At 42.3% G+C, this 27,954-nt stretch overlaps 1 protein-coding gene across 2 annotated transcripts; it reads right to left on the bottom strand.

Annotated features, from left to right (window-relative positions):
* Positions 1–76: 76 nt before the first annotated feature.
* Positions 77–27,954, bottom strand: cacng8b (calcium channel, voltage-dependent, gamma subunit 8b). Of its 2 annotated transcripts, none has more exons than XM_061674496.1 (6): positions 27,787–27,954; positions 14,171–14,482; positions 11,012–11,236; positions 6,675–6,758; positions 5,471–5,611; positions 77–2,874 (listed from the first exon to the last, which is right to left on the bottom strand). In XM_061674496.1, exons 3-6 carry the CDS (start codon positions 11,232–11,234, stop codon positions 2,075–2,077), a joined length of 1,248 nt encoding a protein of 415 aa, XP_061530480.1. In that variant the 5' UTR covers positions 11,235–11,236; positions 14,171–14,482; positions 27,787–27,954; the 3' UTR covers positions 77–2,074. The 2 variants fall into 2 exon arrangements, with proteins under 2 accessions (XP_061530480.1, XP_061530481.1); XM_061674497.1 differs by having other exon boundaries at positions 14,171–14,485.

Genomic DNA, 27,954 nt, shown 5'->3' on the forward strand with positions numbered 1-27,954 from the left:
ACGATTTAAAGTCCAATGTCAAGGCACCACTGCATATGATATCGTCAGCAAAAAAGACAGAAGTCAGCATTGATTCTTCAATATTTTTTTTATAAACTTCGTGCAATACAGTGTTTGAGTTTATCACACATTTAGATAAACCATAATCATTTGTCTCTATATATCTACTACATATGATTCATATTGCCCACATAAATGCTCTCTGTGTGCATCTTTATCATGTTTTTTTTCCCGAGAACGTCGCCAAAGAAATTCAAAAAATTTGGAAGCGTTTCCTTTGTTTTTTTTGTTTTGTTTTTAAGTTTGGTGGTTGCATCTTTGAGAAGAGAAAAGAGAAGAAGAGTGTGTAGGGCTGCTTACATTCTCATCACCTTCATTCAAGAGAAGAGGAGCGAGGAAGCACAGTGAAAATCTTTGGGGAGTTTACCGTCAATGATTACGAAAGGCGGGGGGCAGGTCAAAGGGTCACGGAGGGGCTAATGAGGTAAACCACCAAGTAAGAGTCCAAGTAACAAAAGCTCATTTTTGTTTATAGAATTTACAAATATATGTATGCATAAATTACAATGTACAAGTTTTCTTTTTTTCTTTTATTTTTTTAAATGACCCTCTAAAACCCACATTTACATGATGATTTATTTATTTTTTTTGCCACTGAAAATGAAGTGTCACTTTGGGACTCATAGAAAAAGGATTGTTTTATTTTTTATTAACCTTTTTTTTTTCCTTTTTTTTTTACTCAGGCAGTCACGTTGAACCTGGTTCTGTACATATTTCATGTTTTCTCCCCTCTCAAATGAGAGGTTGTCATTAATGCCCGAAGAACAAACATCTCCAATACGACTAGCGCTACAAGAAGTACTGTTAACACGGATTTCAGAATGGAAAGAAGACGAACAGAGGCCAAAACCAAGTCGTTATTGTTGCATCACTTTTTTTATCGCTATTGTTGGAAGACAATTTACAGTATTCATATCAGAAAAAAAAAATCAATGTCGTACGAGTTGGCCGGTGAGTCATAAGAAATCATTCACTCCTTTAAAGATTTTGTGCACACTCATGCTGGATACAGTAACACGTTGCTTGTCCCCCCAAAAATAAAAAAAATCACAGTAAAAGTCAGCAACAAGGAAAAGTTCACTCCAGACGACGCAGCGAGGTTGGAACTAGTAGGGATGGCCATTCCAACACGTTTCCTTCATCCACGATGCGCAACGGTAGTAAAGTCGTGACGTCAACAAATCTCATGTGACTTATGATTATTTGGCTTTTTCTTTGGCTTTTTTTTGGTGTCCATTTTAGTAACACATTCTAACATTTGTTCCAAAAAATGATATTCATTTATTTCTACCATTCTATTCTCTTCATTTCATAGTGTTTCTGTTGGCTATACTGCTCCCAGTAGTGTATTTTGTCCAATCAGATTTTAGCCTTTTTGGGTTGCCATGTCAATGAAATCTGCCCAGGGTTAAGCATTTATCTGATATTTTGATATCTAGCTTAAGGTCATACTAGGAGGCCAAAAGTAGCACTAGTAGTGCAATTTAGTAAGTAAGTGCAATTTACTTTAGTAAGTAAGACAGAGGCATTCTACTAGCGCACTGAAATGTCTTACTCGTGAGGACAAAGAGGATAGTAATACATGGACCTTTAAACTGCATCTCAAGTATATTGAATAAATGCTCAAAGGGGTTGCCACAGCGCTCGCCATTTTGACTCGCTTGTTTCGAGTCACGATTCAAGATTCAAGATTGGCCACGAATGGTTTGTTATGCCCATCCCTAGTAATAACGCAAAGAATAATCACAACAACAATCGACGCTAACGCAGGTCTGGTAAATTAGTGGTAATATTGCACAAGGTAACAATTTTCATAGTAGCCCGAGGTTAGTTTGCATGTTGATCGTTAACAAAATAAATCATTTCTAGCATGTGGAAATATCAAAATAGTTTTGTTGTGAGAGTTCATTGTTGTTGTTATTATCGCTCTGATACTACTGTACTCTTCTTGTTGTTGCGAAGGGAGAGATTAACATTTCCGCTGTACTGCACGACCGCTACTCCGTGCCCCCCCTTACACAGGTGTGGTCTTCCTATTGAGGGTGTTGGAGTTGTTCTCTCTGTCTCCCTTCAGCCTGTCCAGAGTGCCCATCCCTCGCTCCCTGTCCGAGGTGAAGGCGGCCGGTCCGGAGCCCACTGAGTTGGACATTGGCACGTTGGAGTTGGAAGAGTTGGAAGGGTTGTGGGACTTGAGTGAGGGCAGCGTGCCGCTCATCATCACGCCCCCGCCGCTGCCGCCCCCGACGCCATCCTTGGGAAAGCAGTTGTGGAGCTGGTAGAGCGTGGCGCGATCCACCGTACCGTACATGGGCGGCAGAACCCCCAGCTTGGGGTCGCGGGACAGCGTGTAGAGCGAGATGTCGCCTCCGGCCAGGGCCGTGTGGGAGCGCGAGTGCGGGTTGGGCAGCGTGGACACCGAGATGGGGCCCTGGGAGAGCAGCGCTGACGGCGGCAGGCCGAAGTTCTTCCCCACGCCGCCCCCCACCGGCGAAGGGTCTCGGGAGCGGGAGGGGTCGGTGGAGCGCGACGAAGAGCGGGACCTGCGGCGGAAGCGGTAGCTGGGAAGGCGCAGCATGGCGTGCGTGGTGCTCTTGAAGATGTCGGTGCGAGAGCGGCACCGCAGCTCCTTGTTCTTCTCGATGTAGATGTTGACCGCTAGCACGCCCACCATTTCGGCCATGATAAAGGACAGACCGCCGAAATAGAAGGACCAACCGTATGAGTACTGCCACTTCTTGTCCTCGTCCTTCTTGGGAGAGATGTCGCCCAGTGCCGCCGAGATGTATACAATCACGCCGATGATGTTGCTCAGACCTGAGAGAGCACAACAATACCATGATGTACATTCACACACTTATTGGGCTCTATCTCCGTGACTGGCGTAAATCTAGAGCTGCGCGTAGAGTAACTCTGCGAGGAGGCGGGTTAGACCTGGTGTTGGTAATTTCGTTCCCATAATCTGTGCTGGTGTGGGCGTGTTCACATTTTACTTCAATCGTGTCCAATCGAAACAGCTCCTCTCATTTCCTTTAAATGCCGCGCAATGGTCTCGCATGGAGATGTCAGTGTGCCAACATACGTAAGCGGGTGCCCTTATTAAATACAGAATGAGCTGGTGAAGCCCGTTGGTGATTTATCCGTGGACCTCATGTAGCTATCCCCTCCAAAGAACGTATATGCCACGGCGGCAACACATACATTCAACATTTAGCGTTATAAAACAAGTATTTGGCCATTTGGTAAATTAAACACATGGCTTAGCTTTAGAATAGTTGAGTCACTATATGGGTCACGTCACGTCCCTCAAACGGCAGTTGAGCCAACAGGGTCCTTTTATTTTATGGAGTATTATGCATCTGGGCGGCACGGTGGACGACTGGTTAGAGCGTCAGCCTCACGGTTCTGAGGACCCGGGTTCAATCCCCGGTCCCGCCTGTGTGGAGTTTGCATGTTCTCCCCGTGCCTGCGTGGGTGTTCTCCGGGCACTCCGGTTTCCTCTCACATCCCAAAAACATGCATTGATTGGAGACTCTAAATTGCCCGTAGGTGGGACTGTGAGTGCGAATGGTTGTTTGTTCCTATGTGCCCTGCGATTGGCTGGCAACCAGTTCAGGGTGTACCCCGCCTCCTGCCCGATGACAGCTGGGATAGGCTCCAGCACGCCCGCGACCCTAGTGAGGAGAAGCGGCTCAGAAAATGGATGGATGGATTATGCATCTGTGGTCAGAAAACACGTTTCTCAAAGTGGAGAATTAATTTTGGAGGTGCCAAATGCTAGGCTAGGTTTGATAGCAGTCAGCTCACTGGTGATCAGATGTGTGCACAATGAATACCCTGCTTTGACAGGAAGTGACGTGATGGGAAATGTTTCATTGTTTTGAATCTCTTTTATCTTTGTCTCACTGTTAGTGGCTGAAATACATAAATAAATTTCGACTGATTATATTATTTATAAAGATTGGCACGAAAACACAGGCACCTGAGGCAGGGCACAATAACTCATTTTGGGAAACGTGGCGTGCGCATGCCCACCCATGATCCTGACTCTGCCATCCAGTTTGGCGCAGACCAGTCTGCCAAATTGGCAAACGTTAATTTTTGCCAGTTTTTGCGCTCTACCGCAGTTGCGCCGTCTACGAAAATAGAGCCCTGATTGAGCACACTTATAAAATATAGCCATCGTAAGTCACTCATACAGTGGTACGTTGACTTACAAGTACCCCAACTTACACATTCTTGTCAGTTACAAGTAGTCGCTTGATCGATTTTTTGCTTTGTGTTGCGGCAATTTGAGTTATAAGCAAGCTTCAGATATGTTGCTGCTCGGGTTAAGTGAAAACAAAATGGACCAATTAAGGTACTGTGATGCCGTCACAAGTGACCAAGGAGAGCCACAGTCGCTGATGTACTTGGAGCTGTTTATTGTACAGGACAAACAGTGAAACACATAAATACAAAATGAAAACACAAGGATCATGGAGGACATGCTCACACTGAACTAATCACCTGGTAACAGGCTAACCAGACTGACTCCAGGTTTCTGATATAACTCATTAGGACATGCCCCTTAAAGGGACACATCAACACAAGAATACTACAGTGTGGGTGTGTGACGTTCTGCTTAATTACACTTTATAAAACAATTATATTTCTGTCACAGTCTGCCATGACAAACAGCCAATCTCTTAGCCAATCACGTTCTACTATCCACAGTCAACCACACCTCCCTATTTAAGGCCTTGTCGATGATGCAATGGAGGTCAGAGTGTTGGCCCATTACATATGCAAGACGCTACAATATGAACCAGTGAGTGTTCGGCCTCAACACAAATGCCTGTTCCTGTCCCCGTGGCTGTGGGGGATTCTGCTACAAGGTCAGCAATGTGTGAGTTTTCCCATTTCTGCTATCTGTGAATCATGGGTAAAGGCAACAGTGAAATCTGAGCATTTCTGACCTGGATTATGGAGCATTGCATTACCTTGGCCCAGGACAAAGCTATCTTCAAAGCCTGACCTTCTCAACTGAACTGCACTGAAATTGATTATTAAAATCCTTTCTAACTATTCCGGTAGTTCGGTGTTTTGCACTTGGGTCCTTCACCACACTCAACTTGTGTCAAATTAACTACATTTTATTTTATTATGTTTCATTGTGTTTTTGTGTTTCTTTCTATCTATCTATCTATCTATCTATCTATCTATCTATCTATCTATCTATCTATCTATCTATCTATCTATCTATCTATCTATCTATCTATCTATCTATCTATCTATCTATCTATCGAGTTTGTGTGTAATAGCACATGTTAAAATAAAAGGCAAAAGGTAGGGCCAGCGTGTTAAACATAACTGGACACTCCAAAAGGGCGTTTGAAGGATGCATATACTGTATCTAATGTCACAATGTTACCTGCAGCCACAAACAGAATCCCCGCTCCCAGGATGATGTTCCGTTTGCGCCGATAGAAACGGCTAGCAGCAATGCACACGCCTCCTAATAGTAGCAGGATGGCACTGAGGATGGGGAAGATGTTGGAAGCCCTCACCACACCTGCAAAGCCAAAGAAAAAGTGGTTAGCCAATAGCCACACAAAAATGACAATACAAGTAATCCCTCGTTTATTGCTTCCGGACCACCACGGCAATAGGGGAAATCTGTGAAGAGTGACCACATACTGTATTTTTGGGATTATTTACACATATTTTAAAACTGTATGAACCTCCCCAGACTCTTATAATATTAACCTCTACCATACTCTTATACACACCTTCTATCCTCTGAAAGACCTCCTAAACATACAGTAATGCATAGTAGTACTTTACACTATTTATATTTTATTCCTTGTGCTTTAATTATTTTTTTTTTCTTTTGCCAGTTTCGATTTCTACTTATTTCAACTAAAAATTAGCTTGAAACAAGTGAAAATATTCTAAAAACAACAAAACCTTTTACGTGATGCGTCTTATTTTAAGTGTAATCAGATTAGTTTTGACTAGAAATAAGACAAATATTCTTGGTAAATTTTTGCAGTGTGGACTTCTATCTGTCCATCTTTTAAACCAGTTTGTACTGTACTGTACCTGCACAAAAGTCACCTGCGTGAACCCCTACACTACGAATGGCTTCCTTGCATCATCATCATCATCATCATCATCATCATCATCATCATCATCATCATCATCATCATCATCATCATCATCATCAATCAATTTCTTTCTCTCTATTAGCCCTCCAACAACAAAATAATTCCCTCTGAATGCTGAGATTTCAGTTATGCTGTATGTAAATGCAACACAAGAACACATGCATGCACCCACTGAACACACACGCACGCACGCACGCACACACGCACACACACACCTAAGACAACTAGGCCACAGGAGATAAAATGCCAGCCAAATGCCAACAAGATGCCTGTGCAACATTGTAAACAAGCTTGTGTGCACACGTGCAGCGGATCACAGAACACAAACGCTTCCTTGCGGGGCATTTAGCGTGAACTAGGCTGCACCATATCTATCCCATGACTTTTAGTACACACCATCACGTGTTGATTTCTTCACTGCGGCAACAGAAAAACAGAAAAGGAAAAAAAAGCAACAGTTTGACTTACGTAGGACATACTCGGCCCCATCATGGTCAAAGTCCGCATCCTCGGGGAAGTGGTTGATCTGAGAACACACTCCTCGCTTTACTCCTGAGATGTGAGACAGAAAGAGAAAGAGAGAGAAAAAAAAGTGATGAGCAAGCACAAGCAGGAGAACAAGAAGTTATAAAGACAACTGCGACAAACGGAGAACAGCGGGTGTCCTCTCGAGAGCCAAAAAGGACTGACATCAGCGTCAGTGTCTCCTCAGCATACAGATCAAAAAGGCCACGATGGCTCTCGTTTGGGATGTTAGTAACACACGCGTGCATGTGTCGTGTTAGTAAATACATACAAGTGCGCAGACATCACACACACGCACGATGATGACATGGCTGCTGATTGATGGATTGTGAGATAAGATGGAGTGGTGGAATGAAGACACACAGATGGAGGGATAGATGGACACACGTGGGATGAGTGGCTGCCTCTCTTTCTCGCTCCGCAATGTTGCTCTGTAAAGAAGCAGATGGAGGCACACATCAGTGCAGTCACACATTGTTTCACTATATCGAGTATCTTTTTTTTTTTCTTACTGTACTGTGCGTGGGAAAGGTCGCCGATGATTAGCAGCACGTGGGAAAGGTCGCCGATGATTTTCAAAAAGAAAAATTTCTTGAATATAAAATGCAAACCTATTGTACTGCATTTGTTAAAGACAACTGAATTGTACTAAAAAAAAAGTACTGTACTTGAAAAGTAAAAAATGTACTGTACAGGAAAGTAAAAATGGCCGGAAAGCAAAATCTCCTATCTGAAATCGGATCTGATGCGGATAGCAGGTGTTCGGTAACTGTTTACACAAAACATAGACAGCTTATTTTGCATTTTGTTCGATTGGATATATATATATATATATATATATATATACACCCTTTGCAAAGTTAATATACTGAAAGATCCACCCAATATGGAATTATAGAGCGATTACAGAAGAGACTGCTTGTTTGTTTCCGAGTCCTTTCCTTGAGTACCCTTGTCGGTGTGTGTATTCAATTGCGTGTAAGTAAAACAAACAAAGTGTACAATTAAATTATTCAATTCACCGTAGTACTCGACGATTCCTTGAGCGGCCTGCTGAACTTTCACGTCTTCCCCTAAATGCAACGTATCATCACATACATAAAAACAAAACTAAAGTTTCCTATTGGCTTCTTTGCTGTGCGCCAGTCGAATCACATATTTGCAACGAAAGAGTGTTGCCACCTTCGGTAAAGAGAACACATGCGGAGCTGAAGCATACTGTGGGCATATTAATCTTTCAGAGTGAGCTTGTCTTGCACTTTAGCTGCATCTCACTGCATGCCTGCATGGCCACTGAGCATCGCTCTTGGCTGAATGGACAATACATGACCTGGAAGCCACGCCAAGACACTGTCACCTTAGTGCCACCCAACGTGGGAGGCGAAAGACTGGAAAGGGGAGAGGAAACGATCGAGCGCACATTTGTGTGTGACATTTGGAGGAGGAATGAAGGGACGGAAGGAGTGCGCGTGTGATGCAGTATTGCTGTGAGGACTAGATCTTATCTCTAATTGGCTGTTTCGCTTGGAGAGGAGGGTGAATTAAGCCACGATTGCTTCAGTTCATATCGCCACAGAAAAACCCGAATCTGGTTTGGTTTCTAACAGGGGCTGAGTAGATACCGTTAACTACGTAAAGTGTGACATTATGGCAGATAACACAAAGGAAAAATCAGACCTTGTACAGTGTTTCATGGTGGCAATAGCTATAAACAAGAAACAACTTTTTTTTTTTTTTTTTTTTTTTTAAATAGCACGCTTTATTTTCTTCTAGTTCTCACTCAGAGGTGGTGATTCTCCATTGACTAATCCACCAAAGCATTGTGTCCATGGCCAATATGATCACGTCCGTGATGGTACCTGTGTTTTTTTTAATTTTTTAAAATTTCTTATTAACACCACCGAGCATACCAAATTTGCACAGTTTTCATTGCCGCTTTATTCCACACTCTTCCAGGTACACGTCACATTCATTGACGTCATCATGTAATACAGACGTACATGCAGGAATACCATACACCACAGTACCCCAATGATTGGGCAAACGTGGTACAGAGAGGATTTGTTTTTTGGGGGGGGGGGGGCATTTTTGTACCCAATTGAATGGGAAAAGATTGTTTGGTGAAAATAGATACAAACAGAGCTGTGTATCATGGCAAAGAAAAATTGTGACACATTTTTCCTGTCTGCATAGTGCTGCAAATGGATGTTTGTAAAAATCTAAGTCACGACCGAAACAACAATGGCTGTTGGCATCTTCATGTGAAATGGTCATTGTGGTAAAAGAATCCTAGGGGGATATTTTGAATTCATCAGCTGTTACCATACCATGTGTGGACCAAACCAACAGGTCCGAGTCCACCATTTTGTCATTTGTGGAAATGTGGACTTTTTTATTTGACAGATTCATTGGAACGATGTTAAAGCAATTTAATGCACTAGTAAAATGACTTGGCCACACTGGCAGAATGACAAGTCCGACCAGTAGTGTTTTTTTTTTTCTAGTACTACACACTAGTATGACAACTTTGGCATACTAGTAGGACAACTATATGTTACTAGTGAGATCAACCTACCGGTGGGCATTTTAGTGCTACTAGTAGGTTCCAGGAGGCAATACGTGCCAACTAGTTGGGCCTTGTAGTGTTACTAGTGCAGCACAGTAGTTTACAAAAGTGGTATTAGTAATAGAAAAACATTACTAGTAAGACACAGTCATTCTATTAGTGCCCTAAATGGTCTTACTAGTGAGGACAAAGAGTGCAAACAGCGTACTAGTGTGTGGACCTTAAACTGAATATAAAGGAAATGAACCGTGTCCAAGAATGCTTTGAACCGTACAGAGACACTTTGGTTTTGGACTTGATTCTAGCGTTCATACCAGACCAAACAAACTGCTCCAAAAAAAAAAGAAAGAAAAAAAATAGCTTTGATGAATGGAAGTAAGTGAGTGTATTTATGAGCAGAGCTACGCCAACAATGTGGCTATTTGTTGTTTATCCCATCGCTGCCGACATTGTTGAGTGTTGTCAGTGTTGCACTCAGCAGCTCACAATGCACAGAGATAAACAGCTCTTTCCTTCGTCCTCTTCTGCCTGTACTGAGAGGAGTCTGGACTGAAGGCGGAACTTTTGTTTGGGCACTTGAGTTAAACGATGGCAGCCAGTGCTGGCACAATGATTAATGGATTGTTTGGAGAGAGGATCGGGCTTCGGTATCATCTAATTATCCCTTAATTGTTTAAAATGGCTTCTTGTCACAACGGCACGGTCGAGGAGGTTGATGCGTGCTTTGCTGATAATGATGATAATTAGAGCTATCACAATATTGCGGTGTGTTCCAAACAAACTGTTGGAAAGGAGATTCCGGCCGTTATGACCAGTTCGGGTCTCCAAGAGTATCACACAAACACAGGGAAACAAAAAGTAATTTGCTCTACCCTCACTGAGTAAAATAGGATGAATAATGATGTTGTTTCCTGGAATTAAAAATATGTCAAATGGCGAAACAGGTATCAGGCAACTTTGTAGTCAACACAAACTCTAAGGGCTCTATTTTCGTGACTTGCCTAAATCCAGCGTGACACTAACACGTGGCGTAACTCTGCATGAAGGCCGGTTGGTAATTTCGTGAACCATCCCACCCTGGCGCATCTGCTGCACTGATGTCTGCGCTGCTGTGGCCTGACTCCATCAGCTAACTGGCTTCACCCATTCTCTTTAAATGTGGCGCGCCATTAGCGCACTGTAGGGCGAAGGGTGCAAAGTATATTTATACAAACTGCAGACCGACAATGATTCAGAGGGTTCGATGCATTTATGAATGGTATACGTCTGACATCCACCACGCATGTCCGTGGAACTCACATATCTGTCTGCCCTTGAACTGATCAAATTGACCAAAATCTCGGAAGACCAGCGGTGTAACTACCGTGCCGGACTTAGACGTGTCTGAGCAGGCATATGTTAAGATCGTCTTTCTGCCACCAGTTCTCATTGCGGCGGGTGCATGTCAATGGACACACCCTTTATTACGTCGGCAGGCCCAGCATAGCACAGAGCTGTCTGCCAAATTGTCAAACATTTGCAGCGAGCCGTGCAGCGAGCCTTGCGCTTGCACGAAAATCAAGATAAGCCAGTTTTTGCGCTCCTCCGCAGATGCACAGTCTACGAAAATAGAGCCCGAAGAAATGACGGAGGCAAACAATGCTCCCCTATTCTAGGTTGAATAAAAATCTGACCAACCACCAATCAAGTCAATGCTGTAGCATCTTCACTGTACCTTCGAGGCAGCATATCCTCCAGAGTCCAGAGTGGGTGAGCGCCCCCGGGTCCTTCTTGTCCTTGTTATGAGGGTCATCCTGGGTGACGTTGGCTGTGCTGTTGCAGATGAGGGCACGGGAGTACAGCCAATAGTCCGTCCCTATGGCCACCGTCATCAGGCCGAAGGCAGCGAATGCCCCCACGGTGGTGAGGAGGATCTGGATCCCCTTCTCACACACCATGCCTTGGAAAATAAAAGTAAAGCTACGTTTACATTTTGTTCCTGGTGGCCACGGCGGCCCAAAAATTGGCTAGTCGCGAGACAATGCATGAGAATAGGATGGGCAAAGGTGATTGCTGTAGATGCCCGGCTATAGCTTTACATTTTTAAAACATTTGCCATGGCAGTAACAGAGCGGTTCAGAAGCCTGGATGGCCGTAGTGAAACTGGGTGAAAGCAACAATACCTTAGAATATGTAATAGAGCGTATCAAAACTTGGGACAGGAACCATATTTATTTACAACATCTGACACTTGCCGCCTTCAACTTTTCTGAAGCTCAGCCATGTTTTGAGACAGAGCGAAAGGAGAGAGACACTCTTGCTCTCTAAGAAGGCAAGTGCATTTTGCAGTGTGTATGTGAATAATGGACTCTTTTGATTGTTTTGGTACATGAGATGGATTTGTGAATTGTGACAGATTTGTAACACAAATTGTGTGATTTAATTGTGACAGAAAAACATTTGTTGAGCGGCAGTTTACATGCGCCTCCCGGCGCAGACGCCGACTCTCAAGCCGGGCCCAGCAGGGGGGACTTCATTCGACTCTGCCGGGGCCACAAATATTCTCTAAAGCTGCCCGGCTTCCACGTTGCCTCCATAGAAACCCTTGACAGAATGTGACACGTGAAGAATCCCCATCAGAATGTGACGGGTAGGAAGGGAACGTCCTAGCCTCTGTTGTAAACCGAGGGCCGAAACTTAGTGCGACTTTGAGTCTCCGGGACTCAGCAGACCCTTGCCCCGCGGCCCACCAGGGACTGTGATTGACCATGAGAAAACTTGGCAAGACATGGAAAAAAAAATGGCCAAAATCCGACACCACAATACGTTTCGGACAAACTGGGCTGGCGTTCCTCAGAGAGAATGAAAAGGAATAGTGAAATCATCTCACATAAGTGGGCCGCACTTCATTAAAAAACACAGCAGTCATGCAGGTGAGCTGATAAGGGGCAAGGGAGAGCGGATGGCGAGCGGTGAGGAAGAGGAGGGAGGGAGGGGCAGAAGTGGCACTATATGATGATGTGTCCTTGGAAGGAGATTTGGATGACTGTGCTGACTCCGCTTAACAAGCCAGAAGTGATGTGAAACACTACGGATCACACCCTGCCCGCCTACTCCATATTCATAACCCTGACACCCTACTCCCTTTAGAACTTGGAAGGCGAGACTGGGGAGGAATGCATAAACATACACGCACACACACACACACACACACACGCACGCACGCACACACACACACACACACTCATTGCAGGCAGAGGCTTTAAGCGGCTATATTTCCACGGCTCAAACATGTCGGGATGTGTAGACATGAGAAAGATGCTAGACAAAGTAGCATCCATTTTTAAGACGAGCAGGTTTTTTTCATGCATTCAGTGGACACACCCAGAAATTTAAGCGCAGCGATAAATAGCTCATTCTATATACTTGCTTATATACTACATTTTTTTAATCATTCAAGGTTGGCATTGTTGTTAATAACAACACTCTTCTCTGTGGTGTGTCATGAATTCCTTGAACTGTACCTTGATCCAGAAATATAATAAAATGTAATGGACCATGTCACAGCCCATCCTAATGTTGAGTGGCTATGAGTTATGTAGTTTTTGCGTAACCTTGTTAACTAACTATCTTACTGTTTGCTGCATCATTGTGAGTTACATCGGGTCTCTTTTTTTTCCATTACTGTACCTTTTTGTCTGATGGCCTCCAGTAAATGAGCTTGCATCCAATAAATTGTGACAAATGTCATCATTTGTATGTCCTATAAACAACTTTTACAAACAAACAATAATAAACATAAAGACAGACAGTGAATTTGTTTAACAACAAATTTTCTCAGGCTCTCTTTGACTGATTACCTTTGCTGTATTTGCTCTTTAAGTCCCAGTAAAGTGAAAATAAATGTCTTGCAAATCTGACAGACCATACAGAAGAGTATTGTTAACAAACATGCCAGACTTGAATGATTACATCTTTTTTTGGTCAATTCCCGTGTTAAAATTAAGCTTAAACATTGTGAAAAATCAAACTGTCGATTAAATACCACAATAACAAACTGGAAAAATGGATGCTTATTCGTCCAGCATTTTTCTTATGCCTGCACATACGGTAACTACATGTTTGAGCCGTAAAAATATATCCGCACAAATGTATCATCTGGTTGTTGGAAAATATCCCACCGCGGTGCTTTGCCAGGCCGCGACAACGAGGCGCTCTAAAACGGAGCGGCTTGTTTTGGTTTTTTTCAGACCCAAACCAGTATAACTATTTAATCTTGAGTATTCACCTAGCACTGACACCACGAGTACTTTGATACACTTTTAATGTACACAATGACAGACACTTCTTTCAGACGCATATGACGAATCGCCGATGTGCCAAGCCACCGCATTGTAGCGCCAAATACTGGCGAGAAAGACTTGATGTCAGATTTTTTTTACCTTAACTAAGCTGAGTGTTGCTGTGAGTACTCAGTACACTGAAATAAGCCCGGTACAGGCCTGTTACCAATACCTGGTATCGGGACTAGCCCATTCCTAAACTACACAAATGAGTACTGCATAGTTTTCAGTCAGTTCAGAAATGATCTTGAAATGTGTACAATGTATTTAGAAACAAATCTATGAATTTGCTATATAGGGTCTTTATACAAATACTGAAAATGTCGATCAAAACAGAACATAATTTTCTTTGTGAATTTCGACAGTTCTTGTATTAGTAGATAGCAGGTGTACCTAATGTTTTGGCCAGTGACTATAGCATAATGAAAAATGGTTCTGCAACGACTCATCTGAACTATGACCCAGACTTGGAAAAAAATGCCTACTGTAAAAGTCTGCAAAGTTTCCAGGCTAATAAGACTCAATCCAAGAAAAAGAAGAACTCGACTTACCTGACGGCGAGTTTCTATCCTTCGACTCAATTTTGAAATCGTTCCCTTCCTCGTCAGTGAAGAACGTGCTGCCCCTTCAATCCGGACAGCATCCATCGACTGTTCTCAGCCGTTTCCCCCTCTCTCTCTCTCCCTCTCCTCTGAGCACTCTCTCTCTTGCTCTCTCACGTTCCCTCGCTCTTTCCCGCTGTCTTTCTCACTGGAGTCGCCGGTGCCAGCGGAGGCTGTGTCTTGGACGCTCGTACTGCTCTCCTTCGCTCGCTCCTCCGCTAGCAGGAAGCCGGCACCAAAGGGGCCATCATCACTGCTCAGCTGCTGCACACACAAATCAAGAATGGGCCGTTTTAATATGCAGATTAAATCAGACAGGGCCTCATTTCGAATGAAAACACACGCACATCATTTCCTCAACTCTCTCAATTGATCATCATGTCAAATTCATCTATAAACTGTTCACATTTGGTGCCTATTTGACACTTTTGCTTGAATAATTAATCAGAAATAGATGAAAATGAATATAAATTGTAAATGAATTGACCGTCCATCATCAATAATTTTGCTATTGTAGCTCCCTCATTCACTGAGCACCTGGGTGCAAAGTTGCGTGTTCACCCACTCTAACAAATTGTGCGTGCTGTTGGCAACATGTGTAAAATGGTCTGCAAAACTACACAGTGCGTTTGTGACAAGGGTTAATAGTTGAACTGTTATAGCACTTCATACAAGCAGCAAGTTCTCCTGGGATGGCCAAGCCATTTGTACCCATAAGGCCACTTTATTAGGGAATGTTAGGTGAGCAGGACAGCAGCCTGACTTGCTGTCACTGTCGTGTTGGGAGAGTGCTGCAAATGCAAAATTAAGTTTGAAGTGATGGAATTGGAAGTGTGAGAGGAAAAAGCAAACAAAGGTTACAATTCTGGAGATATCAGGAACCACATAAAAGCCATGCTTTGTTTGATTTACAGTAACTCACCCTGAGTGTAGCAATTGGATGTACAGGTGTTTCCCCATCCTGCGTAACATTGCATTGAAAACTCGGGACAGTCCCTCCGAAAAACTACTCTGGGAGAGGCTAGCACCAATTCTCACCGTGTGCTGAAATGACCCAGATGCAAGGTAATGCAAAGTTGAAAGGAGTTTTGTCATTGTTGATACGACAGTCCTTCTCAAAGTCAGACCTTAGAGCAGGGGTGTCAAACTCAAATTCACGGTGGGCCAAAATTAAAAATCGTCTCAAACTCGATATTTCATGAAAAATCACTGAGATGTGCATGTTTCCCTTGCCTGCAGAAATTTAGTGTTAAAGTTGATCATATGACAACAAACTTAAATTTTGCTTAAACACTGAATCTGGAATAAACAAACTTTAATATTATAAACACGAGAAATCTAATTTCCGATAAAAGACATCAGTGGTATTTGCTTGTTGTTTGGTATTTAAATAGATAACATGAATTCTTCTGTCTCTCCATCTTCTATTTATCGATCTCCAACTACCTCTTTTTGATGTAAATCTTTTTTCAAAGGCCAACAACAAAACAACCCCAACAAATAAGAATGTCTTTAAATGAAAATCCAAACTTCAAACTATTAACAGTCCCTTCCTAGGAGTTGATAAAGGGCATTAAAAAAACAAAACTATTCAATTATGTTAGATTCTTTGTTACAGCCACGACAAACAGGTCTGTCTTTTACTTTAGTGAACAGACAACCTGCCTCCCACCTGTCTTGAAAATTAACCGTTTTCCATCTTTCATTTGGCCATTTTTGGGAAGGGAAAATGTAAATTTGCTCGGGGAGACTGGTAGCATAGTTGCTAACAACTGCAACAGAAAGGGAAGGGGCGCTTGGCGGTCAAGACTGATGGGCCAACACACTAGCAAAGCATTCTGGGATTTGTAATATTAGTGGCGCATGAGCTATATACTGGCGGGCCAGCTCTAATATACATTTGATATGGTCTTGCGGGCCAAATATAATTACATCGTGGGCCAAATTTGGCCCCCTGGGCCTGAATTTGACTTATAAGCCTTCGAACATTTTTTTTATTGCTTAACAGACAATATGTCACAAGTTTTTGTTTTTGTTTCTGGCATTTCCAAAATGTTACAAAAGCGGAAAGGTTTCCCCAGCTCTCTTTCAATTTGCTTGTGCTACGTTGGCACCGCTTTGCACCTGGTTTGCATCAGACACGCTATATAAAGGCGCAAAATCAGCCAGCACAATTATTCTTGGGTTTGACCAATCACAAAAGTCATCTTTTTCCGTAAACTCCTTCCTGAATGCATAAAATAAAATGTGCGGCAATTTAGCATGTTTGATAGACGCAATCCTATGTGTGCCTGGGTTTTTGCACATCTAAACCTTGAGTAAATCAGGCCCTAAATGTTGTAAACTTTATAGTTATAACTGCTACATCACAGCTTTCTCCATCCATCCATCCATCCATTTTCCGTACCGCTTATCCTCACTAGGGTCGCGGGCTGCTGGAGCCTATTCCAGCTATCTTCGGTTGGGAGGTAGGGTACACCATGAACCGGTCGCCAGCCAATCGCAGGTCACATATAAAAAAAAAAAAAAAACCATTCGCACTCACATTCACATCTACGGGCAATTTAGAGTCTTCAATCAACCTATCACGCATGTTTTTGGGATGTGGGAGGAAACCGGAGTGCCCGGAGAAAACCCACGCAGGCACGGGGAGAACATGCAAACTCCACACAGGCGGGGACGGGGATTGAACCCCGGTCCCCAGAACTATGAGGCAGATGCCTGCACAACCTATTGCGATCCAATAGAAGACTTTACAACAATAAAATATTTATTACAGTGACCGCTGATGTGTAGAACACATAGTAATTTGCACCGGTCACGTAAATAAGGTAACCAAAATATTAGAAACACCTCTCAGTGTAATGCAGTGCACATCTACTCCACTGCAATCTAAAATCGTAATAATAAGCTCATTGTTAATTCATACTTTCTTGACAGTGCCAATTGAAACAGAGCATTATTGACCTTTGCAAAGGCAATTTGTACTTTTACATTTTTTTTACACAGCCCTTTTATTGGATTTTGTCAATAGAAGGTAAAGATGTGGCTCATGAGTGCAAACATACCAAGCTATTAAATTAGAAGCAGGAATTGCATGAACTCCATTGTTCTCCAAGCGTCTTGATTAGACCACGTGGACTAACACAGTGTCAACATTCGAAGCTCAAAGGCGGAATGACTCTAGCGCGACTTGCTGCATCTCGTCGTCTGAATAGAGGAGCGGGGGTGGTGCGGGTGGGGGGTGGAAATGCAGAGAGGACCGACCCGACATTGTTACCATGGTAACATTGAAAGTCTAGCTCAGCATAGAGCGAGGGTACTGTGGTGGGGGGGGGGGGGGGGGGGGGGGGGGCTGGGCGAGTTAGAGAGAGACACACCACAGAAAGAGAGGGGGAAAAAAAACATCAAGAAATGGTGATGGAGGGGCGACGTACTAGTCATGATAGTGAGTGTGAGTTGATGCTCTATCAACGTGCATGTGTGTGTGACTGCGACACAGATGCTCCTGAGCAGCCCATGTGCACTGCCTAAAACACATGATTGCCACAGAAGAGAAGCATCCTGCAGCGTTTTTTTTTGCTCAGTAAAACCCCCAAGAAAATGCAAGCATTAGACACAGCGACGCAAACACACACACACCGAGCAGACATGAAGCCGTGTTAATATTTGATGACGCAATATGGCACCGGGAGCAAAATAGGTTACATCCCATTTGCATAGCGAGCCCCCCCCCCTCTCCTCCTCAAACAGAGATGCAACGAAAGACTGCGTGTTTCCTCCTCGCTGCATTGGAAACTGTTGAATCGTAGCCACGTTCACCCAGACGTCTTCCTCATACTCATATCGCACTGTCCTGCCTCCTTATTATGTAAACTGTCAAGCGACGCTGCTGCAGCGTAGCTTAGTTATACATTGTGTATGCAAACAACTTGTGTGTGTGTGTTTGTAGAATACCGCAACCTTTTGACTTTATCACCATACAGTCGCTCCCTTAGGAGAATACACATCTAAAAGGCTTACACTATCTCCAAGGCCTCCCAAAAAGGCTCGTATATGTACGTGACCTTTAGAGTAACCTAACTTATTCCCCTCAGTAAAAGTCCCTTGTGTAGAAGAAGATCATAATTGCCATTTAATTATCAGCATTTCCCATTTCCTGCCAATAATTAACAGAGAGCAGTGCGACGGGCAAGTGCAAGAGAGTGTGAAAGGACAAGAGGGCGAGATAAAGAAAAAAAAAAAAGCATTGCGGTGCTTAAATTGGTATTTTGGATTTAGCCTAGAGAAGGATTTGAGCAATCCATGTACCTACAGCGGAACCTACAAGGTTGAACTGTTCCGGGATTGGGCTATGCCTGATTTTTCAATTTAAAAAAAAATATATAAATAAGTTATATATATATATATATATATATATCGAAAAATCTGGCATAGCCTAATCCGATCCAATAGAGAGTAAAGTGACAAGACTGGTTCTCATCTCTTTTGTCATTTTTATCGCATCTCCACAGGCTGATTCTTGTGTCTTCACATTAAACTTAAACAGAGCTGACCTTGTTGTGTAAATTCCATTGTTCTTCTTGGAGAGTATTATTATCATTATTATTGTTTGCAGTGGTTCTTGAACCAAGTACAACCCCAAAAAATACTGTGGAAAAAATCCACACAAGCGCGTGGAGAACATCCACGGAACATTCCACACAGGATGGCCGGAGCCCCGATTTGAACACCCAACCTCAGAACTCTCTACCCCTCAATCACCGTGCCGCCATGAGACAGAGGTTTCAATCCTAAAAAGTACATGGAAGATTATCGTTGGCCATGGAATTACCACCACTTAAATATAGTAAAATAAAAACGAATTAAATAAAATACATTGCAAAAAGAATCTACAAACTGTACCTAAATAAATGTTTAAAAACAAACATTCCTGAAAGATTAAATGCTGATATAGTTAACTTGAAAGTTAAATACAACTGTATCACTTGAGCTAGCCCATGTACTACTAGGAGTACCCGTAGCACACTTTGAGAATTACTGCACTATTGTAGGGATGCACTGATACGATACAGTTCGTCTGCACCTGTACTCGAAGTTTTTGAGCCCTGTACTTGTACTTGGTTTGAAAAAAAATGGTATCGGTGCATCACTGCACTATTGTACTTTGTATTTGTATTATTGTATTGTTTTTTTTATTCATGTATTGTACTTAGCAACAAGGACAATGATATCTACTGTATACCAGTAATTACATTTCTTGGTGCCCAGCTCTTCTTTGCCATTACTAGTACCTTCTATGGTGGCATCACAAAAAAAGACAAAGAAAAAGCAAAACACACGTGTGACTTGTGATCAGTGACACATTGAAGCATCATGTAATGTATGTCACGTATGATGGTGGTTTGGAGGGCCCGCTGAACAAATTGAAGAGCTTTCAACTTTGGAGGATCCACTGTGTATATTTGTTTCTTGCTTCCACGAAAATGTAGCGAAAGCTTGAAGCCAGAAAGAGTCCAATTAGCTTCAATTCTGAAAAAGGCCACGCACACGGCTTCAAAGGCCAACAGGGACCATTATCAACAACTGCACTACTCAGGAGAAACATTCAACTGGAAGCAGACCCACCTGTCCCACTCATCATCAGAATAGTGTGCTTATACCATATAAGTGTAATGAAAGGATTGCCCCAGTGCAACAATATATCCCATATGTGATGTGACTATTGTAGCATCTGCACCATTAGAAATTCATTGCATACATCAGCTGCATGTTGAATTCATGATGACATCTGTAGTAAGTTACTCCACAGTCCGGTGGGAGCATGCAACTACCAGCGGAGATGTACGACGCAGAGACTACACACATCTGCAACGTTCATATACAGCAACCAAGCTGCAGTCAGTCACCGACCACACCATTAGGTACACCTGCACAACATGAGACCCAATATGAGAGCTGTATCGAAAAAAGAATTCTAATAGTCCAATAATTTTGTTAAACAACAGGTTGTAGTTTGAAGTGGTGTAGAACTGCCCTATGGGAAATGTAAAATATTTTTTATTAATTAATTCAATCAAACTACAGTCCATTGCCAACTTTACAAGAACAACTTTGTACATTTTCTTTTGCATATTAATATATAACACACCCTAACTCATGCTATCTATAGTGAAAGCCTTACAGTATCAATAATGTTACAGCGTAAGGTGACCCAGAGTGTCCTAAAAGACACCTATAAATATTGTTATACTTTTAGCTATACGAATACAGTGTGTCTTGGAAATGATTGCACTGACAGGAAGTAATATCTTCTACCAGATTTTTTTTTGCTTTGACTTGTGAGCAAAAACTTGTGATATGAGTGCTGTATGGAGGCAGTGAACGCAACTCAGTTCACTTCACAACATGTAGCAGTTTGGCAGATAGTGAACAAATCCTCCTAAAAAATAAATAAAAAGAGACTTCAAGCTGTTTCAAGCTCCCAGTTGAAGTTTACTGTCAAACTAAACAAAACAAAGAGAATTACGCGTTGCCTATTTAAAACAAACATATAACCTTTCTTGAAAGTGCCTTAGCCTAATGCTAACACAGCTAACACCACAGATAGGCTAATCAGTCGCAGGGCACATATAGACACGGACAACCATTCGCACTCACATTCACACCGACACTGAGTGGGAACTGATCCCACGCTGCCCGCACCAAAGTCAGCTGAGTGCACCACTACACCATCAGTGACTCTTCAAAAGGAGTGTCCCATGAAAAAATCATGATGCACAAATTGGTAAGTTTTTTTTTTTTTTTTTTTTTACAAACTATTTAATTATGGTATTATTATGTTGTTTTTCAAATGAAGTAGAATATTTTAGAGTGTTGTTTTTTTAAACATTACAAAAAAATATTTTTTTTTGGGAGGGTGGAACAGATTCATGGTATTTCCATTCATTTCAATGGACAAAGATGATTTAAGATACAAATTTAGCTTGTATATCAAAGGCACAACTTTATTAATTGATACCTTGCATTCATATACTTATAAAGACAGAATGGAGAAAACATAATGACATATCATAAACAATGACATATTGACACATTTAATTGCATTTCCTCACAAAAGCATACATTTTGACACATTGAATTTCACGATGCAGACAATATGTACAATATGTATCTGGCGAGTGCATGTGGCCCCTTGTGACCAAAAATATAAGGCAAAAAGACACAAAGTGTACTTGGGCTCGCTGCCTTTTAAAAATAGTGTTGTTATGTGAATATTTCATAGCAAAAGATAATGTTCCTAAAGAGGAGAGAGTGGGGCTGCAGAAGCTCACTCGAGGGATCGGAGGATTACAGGTTAAAGTCCCGCAATGGATGCAAGTATGGAAATCTGGTCTGGCTGGTGAAGGCAATAGGTGGCTAAATGTGTCTGTGTGTGTGTGTGTGTTGTTTAATGGAATGCTTTCTCCTCTTAACCGTGACGCAAAGCTCCACAGATGCACAAATATCTACAGGCGGGCCCACGCCAACACACAGGCAGGTAGATCAACACCAACATGAGAAAACACACACACACAAAGCCTCAGAGCACCAGTACTGTCAAATGTGATGACAATAGAATGGTAAAATAGGTCATCTTTAAAAGGCACTTCAGTGTCCACCTCCGCCTGCATGTGACCTCGTCCCTGCTTGGCGGAGCACAACCGCCTGAGGAGGTGGTGACACTAACACCTTGGTCTAAGAGGCTCCTGAAATAGTGCTTTAGGATGACCGGACACTCATGCGCATAAGCATAAATATACATGTGGAAGCACACATGCTAAAAAGTACTCTCGAAGATGAGATCCCTTTTTGGCCTTCAGAATCAGAATCAGAATCAGCTTTCCTGGCCCAGTGTGTTACAAGACACACAAGGAATTTGTCTCCGGTAGTTGGAGCCACTCTAGTATAACAACAAACAGTGTTGAGAGTCATTGAGCAATGGAAGTCTACCACTAGTGTGGTGATACTTATATAATGGCAATTGTGCAAATGATGGAGAATCCTCAAGCAATTTAGAGCAATTCAAAGTGACTAGTAGTGCAATGATCTGGTACGGTGACGATTGTGCAAATGTGGCAGAGAATTCCCAAACATATGAGTGGCCAAAAGTAATGAACAACACAATGCAAACAGTGCATCGTGATAAAACAGTGGCATCATAAGTCAAAGCAGCATTTTAAGTAGGCAATCCGTGAATCATTTTGAACTCAGCATATGTCAATTATTTTCACCATTGGGTAATTGCACGAATAATCAACTTCTGACCAGTAGCACTAGCTACAAACATTAGACAGGCATGCCGCCTAGTACACATACAGTATTCTGTATTCGGCCGAGACTGAACTATGGCTTCCTGTTAGTTTGCTATTGTTAGCTTAAACTTTTAGTGTCTATAGTTAAGGCCTGGACATTTTCATTTCGGCTCTTTTCAAGCCTAAAAGAGTTCATTGAGAAGAAATGGATGTTAGATACCAATAATTGCTGACTGTCCTGTAGCTGCAACTGGGAAACTTAATTGAATATGTTCCTACACCTCGCAAATACGGTTCAATCAAGGGGCTCTTATAACGCCCCTCTAGACAACTGCACTAAATTGCACTTAAAGGCCCCCAAAAGATGGGTTGGTGTGCTAACTGATACATGCATCACAGCCATTGAGCCAATTAGAAAGCGTTGGATAAAGGCATTTTTGAATGAAAAAGAACAGTGTTGTGAGCTGAATCTGCAGCCAGACAGAATGTTCGTGTTGTAATACCCTCACTTCCAATCTCAAATAAATGCTTGAGAACCAGCAGGTTTAAGGTTTGAATCTGGCTATAGAACAAAAGCATATAAAAACCTGAAGATAAGCAAGTCTGGCACCATTGATAACTAAATATAACCCAAACTCAAGGGCCTTTGTGCCACCCTTTCATCTGATAGCTGTCTTGTCTTCATACCGAACCCAGAGTTAGGCTCGCTGCCTGCTGCGAGATGTGGCCGAACCCGAGCTGGAATGAACTATCGCCAAAAAATGACAGTTGGCATCTCACACCTGCACATTGAACGATTTGATCTATGGACACCCTGCAACGTTAAACTGCAAGCCTGTACAGGCTTTTGAGGCTGCAGATACAGTATGTTGCACTTTATCACTTTTGTTAAACCATAAAAAGAAAGATTAACAGTCAAATAAAGAAGTGGCTTGCTACAGAGAGAGGACGTGGGCAAGAAAAGAAGAGAAGAATGGGGATATATAGAGAGGCTCCCTGATCACTCCCATTCGCAAGTACGCAGGCTTCATCGCTCCCATGCATTTTGGTGACCGAGATTGCAAACTTGACTATTTCATCCACAGGTACATATGAAATTATAACTATAGTTAAGTGTTGTTGTAAAACACAATATTCAGTATGTATACTTTCTATTAGTGCTGAGACTCGCCCCCTAAAACTGCAGTCGCTATTCATATTGACAGTGACGAATGACTAGCGAATCACAATCGAATTGTTACTCCTTGTAGCTAATTAAAGATGCAATATATTTATTATTTGACTGACGCGTTTCAGCTGCCGCTTCTCCGTACAGAAAGGTTTTTCTTTTTTAAATTTAAAATGGCTTTCTTGAACGAGGATCCCTTGCCGTACCTTGGCCACAGGTAGAATTCCGGCTGGGTCTGTTTTGCACTCTTTGTCGGAGCCATAAATTCTCATGGAATCAGAATCAGAATCAGAATCATCATCTTTATTTGCCAAGCTGTCGCCTCGGTAAAGGTACAATGCGTACATGTTCAGAAGCGATGCATATTAAGTCAAAATGATGGCGGAAGTATACACAAGCATTGCAGCGCTTGTCAGAATAAAGTAAGAAATATATTATTCTTTGACTCATTTTGATTCGAATGCGAAAATTAGGATTCGGGATTTGTTTTTTTTTTAAGCGGACTTTCCTCGCACTACTTTATATACTGTATTTCTATGACTTGGCGACTGGGTCTTGCTTAAAACCCGGAAATGCATTTGTAGCACGTCTGAAAGCTTCAGTGCATTTTGATTGGTTGCAATCTGTGACATTGCTACATTGTGCATTCAAATTTTGCATTGGCCAAGCCAAGGGAGCTGCCCCTCATGAAAACCCGTTGTCGAACTCCGCATACTGCGTCAGAGGTCAGTCAGGTCTGGTCGGTGCATCAGGCTAGGATGGTTAAAGCCTAGGAATTTTCAAAGTTGAAAAATTCAGCTGTGACAGGGTTGACTTGTAACATACCAAAAACATGGATGTTAGTTTCACGGGAGACTGCCCATAAGTGTGAATGTGAGTATCAATGGTTGTTGTTTATCGCTTTTGGCTGGCAACCAGTCCAGGGTGTACCCCGTCTCTCGCCCTAACCCTGTTGGGAATGGGTCCAGCTCACCCGTTCCACGAATGGGGACAAGAAAATGGATGGATGGAAACTAAAACACAACTAATGAGAACTTAGGAGGCTGAACTACTATATTTGTAACTATATTCTGCCAAGTACATTTTGATCAAATGTGGACGAGGCCAATGAAGTCATTTGTTAAATGACATAACTTGAAGAACTATTCATGAATAAATACAAAAATAAAATAAAATAAAATAAAATCAACTGATTGGCTTATAGCAAAACATTTTTAAGTCTCTATACAATACAGTTTGTTTAAGTTATGTCAAAGTTTCGGATAATTCCCATTTCATATCATCCTGTCCAATTGTGAACTTTGAATTTCCCAAAATCCTCAGCTGTACCTTCTGTTGAAAGTGTCCAGCAACGTTCCACCCCAATGCAAACATAATGCTAAGTGCAACTTGTATTTTTGCTACAATGTCAGGATCGTCAAACAAAATCCAAAATGTCAAGAAATGCCTACTAGAACAGCTGAACTTTATTTGGAGTTAATAAGAGGGACTTTAAATGGTGCCAGGTGTGTGCTGACTCACATTTAACGTGTTTGGATGTGATGGGATACTTCTGAACACAGCCATGTCCCAGTTATAGGAGGGTGTGCACACTTGTGCAAACATTATCTCAGTTGTTTGTTTTTACTTCCACACTCCAAAAAAACCCCCATTAATTTCCTTTAAATTGATAATTGAAAATGTATACAGGTTATATGTCACATCGATGGTGGGAAAAGTTTTGAAACAATTTATCTTGGTCTCTTTTTTTATACATCACAAACATCTGACATTTGAACAACGATGTGTAGACTTTTTATATCCACTGTACATGGCAAATGTGCTAATCACTTCAGAACTGCTTCCCCTCAGAGAGAGTACGAGTCAAAGAGAGGCACCGGGGAGGAATGAAAACAAAAAATAAAACATTTTCTAAACTTCGCTCCCGATCTTTTCTCCACTAGTCATCAAGTGTTTAATGATTTTCCCACAAACAGACAAAATCTGTGTGTGCTACTATTGACTGGAATGAGTCACCTAATAGTATAATCATCGACTTGGTTGCAAACCAGAATCCTCAGACGGAGTCTTTAAAAGTCACACATACACTATGTGCAAAAAAAGTATTGAGACACACTACTTCATCAAATAATTCATCAATCAGGGGTTGGACTAGACCCCTCAGTTACCGCTGAATCTTAATTATTCAACTTAACATGGCATTTGTATACTTCCATCTCTGTGGGAACAATTTGGAAAGTGCCATTTATGTTCCTAGTGCACAAGGCAAGATTCATAAAAGCATATTTCCATTTTCACTTTCTGTCTGAGCGAAGGCTAGGCGTCCCAATACCTTTGTACAAATGTTGTCACGGCGCACCATGCAGAAAGTGGTGAGGGTTTCAATGCAAGAGGTGTATACCTTATGACATAACACACTTTCAGGGTACAACATTAGGTACACCTACACATTCTAACTCCATCCAATAATGCTCAGTATTGATTGACACTGTAGGAGAGGCATTAATTCAATGTTCCAATTCAATGTTATTGTGATTATACAGGGGTGTAGACTTGCAACTGTGTGGGCAATGTCATTTAAAACTGATTGTGTAAAGTCTCTGAAATGCTTTAGTCGAAATACTCCAATAATTAAACAATTACAATGCGATACTGTTAGTCGTTTACTGTACCTCTGTACTCGTACTCGTAAAACCTCTCAGATACTACGGAGATATCAATTCACCAGCCTGACATGTACCTCTCGGGTAGGAGCCGTGTCAGTCGGACCTCTGTGCCATGCAAATCACTCCGCACACCTCTACTGCGGGGTGTGCCAAAACGACCACGTTACACTCGTGACCGCATGACTTTTCGCTCCACCCAGTCTTTTGTTGTTTCTTGTTGTTTCTCTGCATTAGTCCGCGATGGTCATCTTCATTTTGTTTCCGACTCCAGTTTCACTTGACATATCTTGTAATATACCGCCACTTTTGAACAAATAAATGGCCTTCTCTCCTAACAGATGGTTCCTCCCCACTGCAGTTGAGTAAATGAACATCCCCGGCGACTCTTTGTGGAAAAATATGGTAAACGTGGTGCATGCATCCTGCATCCACATATATATATATATATATATATATATATATATATATATATATATATATATATATATATATATATATATATATATATATATATATATATATATATATATATATATATATATATATTTTAGGTGTTGTGCCTGAGTACTGCAGCTTCCTCATTTTATTAAATATTATTTGGGGGGGAGGGGGGGGGGGGTGCTGAATGCTGCAGTGCACACTCCAAATGCAACATCCCCCCACACCGTCTTCTCCACGTGCTTTAATGAAAACTACATAACGAATCGGTGCGAACAGAGGGGACTCTTTTTCTTTTAGTGGACAAACGTGCCTCAGATGAACATCATGTGGGTCATCGTCAACATGACGCCCTGCAGGGGGTAGTGGTGGTGGGCGTGGGGTAGGGGCTATGTTCACATACAGCAGCAGCACACAGAGGAGGCTGCAAGCGTGCAAAGCTAGTGTATAGTGATGCAGACTGCGGTGCATTCATTAACGGATCAGCCACACACATACATGCATCATCACCCTGCCTGCACTGGGTTCTCTTGGGGGGGCATGCAGGGGGCAAAATGGACGCCTGGCAACACACAAATCACATTGAGACGTCTATAAATGGTCGATCACGGCACATTTGAGAAATAATAAATACATCAGTTACAACATGGATGTAAGGAGGGAAAGAGGGAAGAAGGATGGAGGGAAGGAGGGTGGGGGGCTCCCAGTGAGCTATTATAAGGATGTTATTTGCATAATAGACGCTGCTAATTATAGTCCCCGCGCTATAGTAAATAGTCTAGAAATTATGTCATCGGGCATGTTTTCCCCACTCTAGCCGCGATGGGTTAAGTTGGAGAGCGTCAACGTGCGAGTGAAAGTGGACGAGCTGCAATGCAATCGGCTGCACATTTTTAACAGCAAATTACGCACACGTGCGCGCGTGCGCGCATGCATGGACACAAATTGAAAATCAACAAAACACACGTTGCAATGCTTTTAAGGCTGGAGAAGGCTTACCTGCAGGTTGCTCCAGGATGGCAGAGCTTCTCTCCGCACGTCGCACTCCACAAGAGGATGGGAGGAGATGATGATGATGATGATGATGATGATGAGGATGATGATGGAGGCAAGGAGGAGAGGAGTGCATGGGGGGAGGAGATAGGGGGAACGCAAGGGGACGGTGGA

Source organism: Phycodurus eques, chromosome 4 (assembly GCF_024500275.1).
Source record: "Phycodurus eques isolate BA_2022a chromosome 4, UOR_Pequ_1.1, whole genome shotgun sequence".
NCBI classification, from domain to species: Eukaryota; Metazoa; Chordata; class Actinopteri; order Syngnathiformes; family Syngnathidae; genus Phycodurus; species Phycodurus eques.

Bases quoted from the DNA above. Each gene is read 5' to 3' on its own strand.
- cacng8b (XM_061674496.1), bottom strand. From the start codon at position 11,234: ATGGTGTGTGAGAAGGGGATCCAGATCCTCCTCACCACCGTGGGGGCA. The intron at 6,759-11,011 runs GTACAGTGAAGA...CTCACATCTCAG, and splicing joins GAGGATATGCTGCCTCGAAG to GAGTAAAGCGAGGAGTGTGT. The intron at 5,612-6,674 runs GTAAGTCAAACT...TTGGCTTTGCAG, and splicing joins TGGGGCCGAGTATGTCCTAC to GTGTGGTGAGGGCTTCCAAC.